General features: G+C 31.9%; 2 protein-coding genes across 2 annotated transcripts; one reads left to right on the top strand and one right to left on the bottom strand.

The window, feature by feature from the left end:
- The first annotated feature begins 1,794 nt into the window (after positions 1-1,794).
- On the top strand, positions 1,795-2,316 carry LOC110093211 (organelle RRM domain-containing protein 6, chloroplastic-like). The gene has a single exon (XM_020818027.2). It carries the CDS (start codon positions 1,855-1,857, stop codon positions 2,314-2,316), a length of 462 nt encoding a protein of 153 aa, XP_020673686.1. The 5' UTR covers positions 1,795-1,854.
- A 759-nt stretch (positions 2,317-3,075) lies between these two features.
- LOC110093210 (fasciclin-like arabinogalactan protein 6) lies at positions 3,076-5,954 on the bottom strand. The gene is made up of 2 exons (XM_020818025.2): positions 5,623-5,954; positions 3,076-3,496 (listed from the first exon to the last, which is right to left on the bottom strand). The coding sequence occupies exons 1-2, from the start codon at positions 5,952-5,954 to the stop codon at positions 3,076-3,078; spliced, it is 753 nt and encodes a 250-aa protein (XP_020673684.1).
- Between the last annotated feature and the right edge of the window lie 4,112 nt (positions 5,955-10,066).

Consider the following 10,066-nt stretch of genomic DNA (forward strand, 5'->3'; position numbering starts at 1 on the left):
TGCACACTTGATTTTGTTCTATGTTGTATAGAACCAACACTTACAAAGCCAGTCACAGGTGGAGTGGAGTAGCGTGTGTTATGTAATTGACCTATTCGACCACCCTAGCACTACACACCTAGTTTTGATGCTCTACCACACAAGCATAAGAGGAAACACAGGGTTTTTGTATATTACTTTTACTTTACATTATATTTTTACTGTGTTTATTAATATTCACTAGATCTATTATATTACGATATGTATATGTCTACACAGACTGTTATCTTAGTTACCATTGAATCTTTATGCTATTTTTCATAGGATTTTCTGTCTATTTATGATTGATTGAATATAATATTTTTGTAGATTTAACTCAGTCAATTTACATTGAAATGCTATACAAAATCATACATAGCTTTAAAGTACAATAAACACTACTTCATTTATAAGCAGAGATGTAGTATAGTTAATAAATAACTAACAAATAAAGCACAGTGCTATAACAACTACAATTACAAATATTCACTCACAAAATCTACAACATTAAAAGAATAATAAAAGGTGATTACACTACTACTGGCCCTTCAATAACTAGTGTATACGCTAGGGAATTGAGTTTAATTGAAAAAATAACCAAAGTAGAAATGAAACTTGTATTGTAAATCTTGCCAATCAGCCAGGTCTTAAAACATTCTTCCCTTACCTTCAAGAAAAAGGTTCCTCATTCTTATATATATATATATATAGGTCTAAAACAAAAACTTCATCAGCTAGATCTCAAGGAATGCATATAATGAGATCCTCAATATCACAAGGTGGTCGTCCAACAATGCTCGAACACACACCTTCCCTTTCATGACATACTTCATAAATTCACATCTGGACAGAGTGATCACCAACAAGATGGCGATCTTTCTCAAAAAAAAAAAAAAAAACTTGGATTCCATATATTTCCATTCTTTAGCATTAAAAAAATTTTCTTCTTCATTTCTATTTTCGTCTACCTTCGCTACCTCCACATGCAAATACCAAAGAATTCTATCCTTATCTTTTGTCCATACATGTATGCAACATTTGAAAAATCTTAATAGCCCTAGCGAGTTGCTCAAGTGGATTGTCAAAACATCTTGACATGCACTCATGACCATGTCCACCAAGTCCTTCATCCATATATTACGAGACTTCTCATTATTAGGCTAGTGCATTATATAAAAGAAAAGGGGAGTTAAGACAAATAGCTTCTTGAAATATACAAACCACATGCTATAGGAAACTACACTGAATGTTCACGTCCAATGTATACAGAGCCATTTAAATAGTTAAAGTTTTGTTATGCAAAAGATCAATTTTGTCGATCAATAACACCCTATAAAAATCTTTGTAGAGATTTTTGTCAAACCTAATATAATTCAATGTTGCTTTCCCACTTCATGATTCCCTATCACTGATGTTGTACATGATTACATGGATTATGATGCACAGTATTGTAAATGTTTCTTGACAATACACTATTGCCTTATTCAGCATTATTATAGATGCAAACAAAATATTTAATAATATTTAATAATTTTTTATTTAAAAAAAAATATTTTCTATAAGTTGCTTGTCCATTAACAGCTATATTATTAATAGTGTTAACTTAGTTATTTCCATTAACAGCTTGGTTCTCAATTCAATCATTTTTTAGAAAAAACTCTGTGATAGATTAAATCGCCAGTCTATGGGGCGACTTGCCCTAGTCTATGTTAACTTCATCTCTTCCATTCTGATGCCCTGGTTAACTTCCTTGCATGTTCTCAAGTCGATCGAGTCTGAGCAGCACCACCATTATCTCGAAGCACCTCACACCTATATCTCCTAGCAACAGCGGCAATGGCGGTGGCTGTATCTCCTCCCTTCGCCATTCAGATATCCTCCCTTTCTTCTCGAAAGCAAAGCGTCGCCTGCGCAACTTCCTCCTTCGATCTTCTCCTTAAGAAGCGGTTTTCGATATCTTCTTTAACTTTGCCTCCCTCTTCGAGCAAATGGAGCGCTGTAACCTCGCTGCTGCGCGGTGGATCGATAGTGATCGCCTGCTCGTCTTCTTCTTTTCCCAACAACGCTTCACGACCGTCTACTCGCCTCTTTGTTAGTGGTCTTTCTTTTCGCACTACTGAAGAAAGTCTAAAGAATGCTTTCAAAAATTTTGGGGAACTCATGGAAGTGAACCTTGTCATGGACCGGATTGCAAATAGACCAAGAGGTTTTGCTTTTCTTCGTTATTCCACAGAGGATGAATCCAAAAAGGCTATTGAAGGAATGCACGGAAAGAGTTATTTTCGTGGAAGTGGCTAAGCCAAAGGGTGAGCTGCGCCAGAATTCTAAAGCAGCATCAAAACCGCTCTATTAATCTGAATTCATTACATTTCATCTTGAGTTAGTTATATGCTCAGCATATGCTGTAATGCACATTAATTGTCTTTTCTCCTAATATTGTATGAAATTACCTTAGCCCTTATTTGATTAAGATGCATATCCGAGTTATTTTAAGGTAAAAAAAAAATGTCGATTTTAAAAAAAATGGAAAAGAGCAAGTCGCATGTTGAAGTGACGACTATATCTAATTTAAATCATTTTTTTTATCATGCCTAAACACTTAATTAAGTAACTAAAAATGCTTAAGCTAAAAAATTTCCCGTTACCATTGTGTAAGAAAAAATGCATCATAATGTTTGTAATTCAAAATATATATATATATATATATATATATATATATTAAATTCCTTTAGACAAGTGAAAAAAATTTGTAAATCCATCATTTTGAAAACATATATTCAAATCTCAATTAAGCCAAATTGGGCCATTGGCGTTCCAGTTTCTACAATGAAAAATTAACAGCTTACAAAACAAACCACCAATCACATTCGTAAATGAACCAAGAAATTAAATAATCCAAAGCACAAAATAAAAGAGATGCGAAATATTTCAAGATAGGCTCAAAATTTTTACATTTATACTGAGATTATATATTAATCTCAGCACAAATTCAAAAAATTTGAGATCCCTTAATATATTTCGCATTAAAGTATCAAGAAAATTTTCTTCTTTCAATTCTCACATCAAACTCCCAACACAGAACAAAAAACCCCAAAGAGCCAATCGCCACTCTAACTTGCTCTTCTTGAGCTTTGTCCCCGACGCCTTTATATCGGCGTCTGCCACCGGCGCCGCCGCCAAATCCTCAGCAGCTTTCTTATGCTTCTTCTTGTGCGCCGCTACCGGAGCTGGCGCTGGAGCTGCTTCAGGAGGCTTTGGTCCGAAGAGCTGATATGGAAGCAAAACTTTATCTATGGAATAAACGGTAAGAGGAAATTCTGAGTAAAGGATATTGCTGATCTCCGCCTGGTCCACTCCAGTGGATATGTTCACCTGATTGCTTGTTCCAGTAACGTTTAGGGTGTAGACGCCATCGCTTCCAGATGCTTGAGTGTTCACTGGATTGCTTGAGGATTCAAACATAGATGGGCTATAAAACCTGCAACATGTGTGTATAAATAAAGTGTTGCCTCACATTCTTCTTTCATCAACAAAGACTTAGCTTTTATTTTGTTTTATTTTATGATGAATATTTTTTTCTCGAATATGTCCTAATTAAAGTGCTGCTCTAAGAAAAAATATTTATAACCAAAGTGTTTCTTTGTCATCTGCATAAAGTAAAATTATTGCTCTCTCTCTCTCTCTCTCTCTCTCTCTCTCTCTCTCTCTCTCTCTCTCGTTTCCTTCATTGAGCCAGAAGATAATAACTGTTGCAAATCTGGTCACATTTGTTTACCGTAATTTTTAAATTTAGAAAATGAAACAATCCTGTTGCAATTTTTATAAATGAGTTGCTAGCCCATTAATGAAAATATTTTGGGGGCTGTTTGGTAACAAGTAGGATTTAATTTGAGTAGGATTAGTAAATCCCATCAATTAAATCTAATAAATCCTAAGGATGTTAAATTTTAAAAACTGTTTGGTATGACATATATTAAATTTAGATAAATCCTTAGAAACCATTTGGCATTAGATTTCACAATTAAGACGGTTAAAAATTTAAATGTGAACATATTCTAACACATATTTTAGTGTTAATTATCAAATTATTTATTATATTACTACTTATCTAATAATATTTATTAACCCTAAATAATTAGTTAATTATTTTTTTGAAACTGCCAATTATTAATTTTTATATTAATTCACTTCAATATTCAACTACTAATTAATTATTTAATTATCATATACAATATTAAATATATATATAATTAACTATTTCTATTTTAAATTATATTACTTAAAGTAACTTAATGATAATTATAGTATGAATTATTTAATTAAGCTAAATTAGATTCCTAATTACACTAAGAATTATACTATTTTAATTAATGAAATTAATTATTAATGTTTAAATTATATTAATAATGCTAACTTAGATGAATTCTTCTTTTAGTAGGCCATCTAGGGTTTGTTTTTCATTTTTTACCATCTTCGTTGATGTCGCTTTTCCGGTCGTTGTTTCTTCGTGGCTGCTTTGGCTTCGCACACTTCGCATGAAAATGTTTTTGGCAGAGTCGCTAAAGCAACTTTTTCTCCTGCTTCGAAGGCGTCAAATTGGAAGTCATGACGGGAGCTTGCTCGCTGTGTAGGTAACCATCTTCGCCTCCTTCAAGACGGGAGATCGCACGCTCGCCGCGGAAGAACTTTGTAAATCCATAAATCCCATTAAATCCACCGAACTACAGCATTTAGTAAATACAGGATTTACGCCATAAATCTAGGATTTAAGAGGGAGTCATATTTTCTACGCGCTCAAAAACTGTTTGGTAGGATTTACGGTAAATGCAGCCTAAATTACGCTTCAACTCCGATACCAAACAGCCACTTAAATCGTTTTATATTAAGATTGATCTTTGATGTAATGAATCAGCCCGCTAACGAGGCAGATATGACTTGAATCTATGTTTGAATTAACCTGGACTAATATTGAATCAAGTTAACTCATATATTTAAATCATAAGCCCTTCGGATCTAGCTCGAACTTACTTGAATTGGTTTGAACTAATGTTCGTTGTTCTAACAAACTAAAACTCCTCTCTCAGTTTACTGGTGCTACACTCTTTATGCAAATCTTCATTGGCAAATTACCTTCCAGCACAAACGACAAACTCCCAGCTCTTCTCCCTTCATTGTCATAATCTCCCTACGATTTCCTTCGTAAAACTCCTAGATATCTAACACGCCTTTGATCTCCAGCTCTCAAATAGCCAAGCTCTTCTACTTGGATGAGCGTTTCAGTAGATTCGAATCAAAGCTCGAATTAGCTTCAAACTGGTTTGAATATCAACTAGTTTCAAAGGATATAAAGACTCAAATAAACAGTCAACAAATATATGAGAATATTTTTTATTAAAGGCTTTTTTTATTCAAAATATAATTTCGAAAATATTTATTGAAAAATATATAACTAGATATTAGTTCGAATAAGTATATTGTGAGGAATAAAAAGTCCAATTTTCATCTCATCAGATCTAAATTGCTTAGAAATATATCGAGCTCAAGTTTGAATCCTGAAGTTGAAATAGAACAACTAACAACTAGTGCAATGAATATGCCATTTACCGAGGAAGAACATGGTAGAGAACCAAAGAAACCTGTTCCTGGTTGTTCAAGCCATTAAGAGCACCAGCTTTGAGCGAAGAAAAGGCATTGTCTGTGGGGGCAAAGAGTGTGAGTCCATTGTAAGAATTATTCAGCTGGCTCTGGATCTGTACGCCCACCTGGGTTTCCTTTAGCAGACGCAGGAGAGTTTTGTATTGCCCACTTTTCTCGAGGATGGTGGTGAGGCTGAGCGGGCCAGCGGCCGGCCCAGGGGCTACGCGATGCGTTTTGCCCTCAGCAAGGAGAAGGCACGTTAGCATAAGGAAGGAAGCAAGTAACACAGAAGCGGCCATTGAGAAATCCGTTGTGGGAGATCGATGGAGTTTCAGGTTAATTTATATGGAAAAAAGTGCCGGATGGTTGGTTAGTAAGTGATACCACTTACCACACCTGAAATCGATCAGGCTCTATGCATTAATATAAATACTCGCGCAGCATAACCTTGCCACCAAAAAAAAAATGAAGGGTTCGGTTCGTTTAGATGTCTAAAGGTTTTTGTTTTTCAGCTGTTTTATTTAGCTATAATTTTTTAAACTTTTATTCTGTCCGGTGAACGTATGCTCCTCTATGTTCAGCCACCAATGTTTTAGAGCCACGTAGCATGAAGAAAAGTCGCCGACCCGACCCGCTGTTTTTTGAGTTCTCGCACATGCGTTTTTTTTAAATCCTTGACGAGCCGAACAAGAACATAGTCTTGATATTCTTCTTCTATGTTATCTATAATTTCTCCCGTCGAGTCTTCATTTTTTGAAATCGTTGTACAATCAAGTCATTGTCAATACAACTAAAAATATCTTTTTCAATATAAGTAAGTAAACAGTCATTCATCCAGGAGTCTCCCATGCGATTGCGTAAACGATTCTTTATAATTTTCATTGCAGAAAAAGCTCGTTCAACTGTTGCTGTAGCAATTGGCAAAATCAGAGCAAGCTTTATAAGTGAGAACACCAAAGGAAATATATCATGCTTTCCTGTCTCAACTAATTGTTCGGTTCGTTTAGATGTCTAAATGTTTTTGTTTTTCAGCTGTTTTATTTAGCTATAATTTTTTTATTTGTTATGAAAGTATGTTATAAAACAAGTCTAGATGAACGTCTTTGAATTTGCACTAAAATGACTACAATTAATGGTATCATGCACAGTACCATTCTCAATGCATAATTAAAAACTTTAAATCATATTTTGATACGGTTTTTCTAACGATAATGTGTTCTATTTTTTTTTTAAATTAAAAAACTAAAATAATAAGATGCTCATCATGTTGAAACACATTCCAATGCATTTTGCATCAAAATGTCTTGACAATAATTTTTTCAAAAATTTTTTGACATAAAGTGATTTTATGCGATGAAATATGCTAGTGTAATAATTATAAGAATGCTAATGTTTGATCTTTCCAAGAAAGTATAAAATTCACTTATATTTTTATAAAAATTTATTTCATTAGCAATAATTTGTGAATTTTTTTTCAAATGGTTAAAGCCTTAACATGAGCGGAATCATGTCCAGCCACCCACAAAATTATAATTTTAATAAATAGAAAGAGTTCTTTAACAATTTGAGGTAAAACAATAACAAAAATATAAGTTAAATTAGAAACAAAGACATAAGATAATTATTTATAGGTGTTGCTTTGAGATAGAGCAATTAATCTGGTTCTAGCATCAATGCTCTAAAAAAACATATTCATTATTTACTGTGTATTTTATTCTATTTCGTTTCCAACTCACTTCATATTAATGTCCATGTTATAGATATTCAGTTTGTGATTCTCAATTATTTATGTTAAATTTAGAGATTTTTCATAGTTTAGGGTTTAGTAAAGACATTGATATTCGATAAGAAAAAATAAGTAGAGATTTATAGTTGCATTCCTTTTACTCAGTCTGGTTCGGAGAAATTATTCTGTGCAGACACCAGGCGGTCTAGAGGCCAACCAAAATGTATCACGTCACTCTGTACAAAGCGGTACCCAGCACTGTTACCGAGTAAAAAATGAAGTGGCGCATTCTGGTCGGCCTCCGAAAGCCGTCCGGGTCCGCACAAAATAATTTTTCTTGGGTATCAACCTTCTCAATAATGTTCTCCCATTTTCTTAATTTTGAAAATTTAAAAGAGCAGAAATAATATTTCATTTAAAGAATTAAAATAATTAAATTCTTGTGTGAGATATACTCTCTCTTTCAAAATATTTCTATCTTAAAAATATAACATAAGTTTATTTAAAATAAAGCCTTTAATTTCATTGCGTATCTATTATTTTTTTCTCTATTATTTTTCTTTATTATATAAAATATATAGATGAATCATTGTTCTAAGTGTGTTATTTATTGAAAATCATTAAATTAGAATACCCTTTTATTACAATAACTTTGAATGCAAAACTATTAATATTAATAAATATATAAATTGGTTTTCAGTTTGGAATGATTAGGGTGGTGGGATGGATTCGGGATGGTCCCAAAAGCAACCGTGTGATATCCTCTCGTGGCTCCCACCAAAGCATTTTTTATCCCACCTAATTGCTGTTAGTTAAGCTATTAAAGTTGGGAGGGTTTATCTTACCAATTATTAGATGCTGATCGACCATCATATGCCTTTTTTTTTTTTTTTTTTATTTTAGAATTTTTTTAAAAAACTTTTTGCATATTTCGTATCCAAATACTTTCGAGGGCTTTTTATTACTATGTTGTTCAATTCATAATCATAATTTTTATTTAACCACTATTTTTCATTGCTTTCAAAAACAATTTTTTAATTGAAAATTATTTAAAAAGTTTTTTATTCATTGTCATAGCTTCAGAACCGACTTGACAAAACATTGCAGCCATTCAAAATAAACACAAAGAGTTTGTTTTGGACAATTTTCCTATTATTTGGCATTTCAGACAGCAATCAAAATTTTATTTGTTGCTGTTTTCTTGGTACTTTTTAACTGCTTTCACAATTTCTATTTTGAAAAGCTACTTTTTGTAACGAGGATAGCTAAATAATTTTTTTCACAATTACTTCACAAACAATTTTATAAACTGTTGCAAGTGCCCTTAATAAATTCTAATTTTATAAGCAGAAATTAATTGAGCAACTCTAATGAAATAAGGCCTTGTTGTAATTGTTTGGACCCCTTCTACGTCTACCTGCATCTTAAGTTCCAGCAATATCAGGATTACTTTATTAGTTTTTTTTTTAATTCAAAGCATAAAGTTAAATTTTGGAAATTTTAGATAGATTCGCTTTTAATTACATGGTGTCATTGCAAACTATACATCGAGTTGCTTAAAATACTAGTTGAGCCATGTGCATATCTCCTAGAAGATACCAGCTTATGATTAAATTTAGTTGAGACATATTGTCAGGGTTGGCTATCTGTCACCTTGTGACAAAAACTCTTGAAATTATAATATATATATATATAACCTATTAATCAATTAATTTTCAATCAATAAATCATCTTTTTTTTTTTTTGCAATATCCTTTTGTTGTACATCAAAAAACAATTATCATTTGTTTTTTTTTTTGGTTTTAAATTTATTTTTCTTAAGTAGACTAAATTATAATTTGACCTTCAGATGTGATTAGTTAGAAATTCATATATATATAGTAACACACGTACAAGTCCAAACAGTTATATTAATATTTCATGGTTAAATATAACGCAATTACAAATTGAAAATATGCTAACCTCTCTTATATTTTGATTTAGAACCTATATGTCATGAATTTTAAGATGCTTAAGAGCCCCTTGAATATCCTTCCTAAAAAATTATGAAAAATGGAAAATATCCTTGGCCCTTTATAAGTTTCCATTTATAGATACCCATGCATCATTCATTGCATTAATTTAGGTTGAAGATTTTATTGTAGTATCATTATTTAAGTCTGATATAGGTTCAAGAGTCAATGCCTCTAAATTAAAATTCTACAAGTTAATCTTTTTGGCTCATTTTCAGTGATAATATTACTATAATATTACTGGTATATAAGTCCCAACTTTAAAAAAAATGAAAAACGTTGAACATAAATCAAAGCTAATAAAATACTTAGAGCTCAAATAGAATAGAATTAGGCATATCTGTTTAACAAAGAACATATACTCCTATACCTATTCTCCTTTTGCATCAATTACATTAGAATTTTTCTTCAAATTTAACAAATCTTATAAAAAATTTCTAAAATTAAAATATCTGAAATTTTCTTAGGAATTAAAAATTCAATCTTTTAATTTAGAATTTCTCTAGAAGAGATAACTATTCTATAACTATATATTAACTGTAGGGTTTTCTTTAAAGAAAGATTCCTCATCAAGAATTAAAAAAAAAAAAAACTGTTAGGGATTTCCCTTTATGCATAATCTTTTACAATAAAGTTAAAATAACGCATTTAACTCTTTAATTTATAAAATTTC

This window comes from Dendrobium catenatum, unplaced genomic scaffold (genome assembly GCF_001605985.2).
Source record: "Dendrobium catenatum unplaced genomic scaffold, ASM160598v2 fragScaff_scaffold_1557, whole genome shotgun sequence".
In the NCBI taxonomy this organism is placed as follows: Eukaryota; Viridiplantae; Streptophyta; class Magnoliopsida; order Asparagales; family Orchidaceae; genus Dendrobium; species Dendrobium catenatum.

Excerpts from the sequence above, each read along its gene's own strand:
- LOC110093211 (XM_020818027.2), top strand. The coding sequence starts at position 1,855 with ATGGCGGTGGCTGTATCTCCTCCCTTCGCCATTCAGATATCCTCCCTT.
- LOC110093210 (XM_020818025.2), bottom strand. The coding sequence starts at position 5,954 with ATGGCCGCTTCTGTGTTACTTGCTTCCTTCCTTATGCTAACGTGCCTT. Across the intron at positions 3,497-5,622 it reads CTCTACCATGTTCTTCCTCG|GTTTTATAGCCCATCTATGT; the intron begins GTAAATGGCATA and ends CACATGTTGCAG.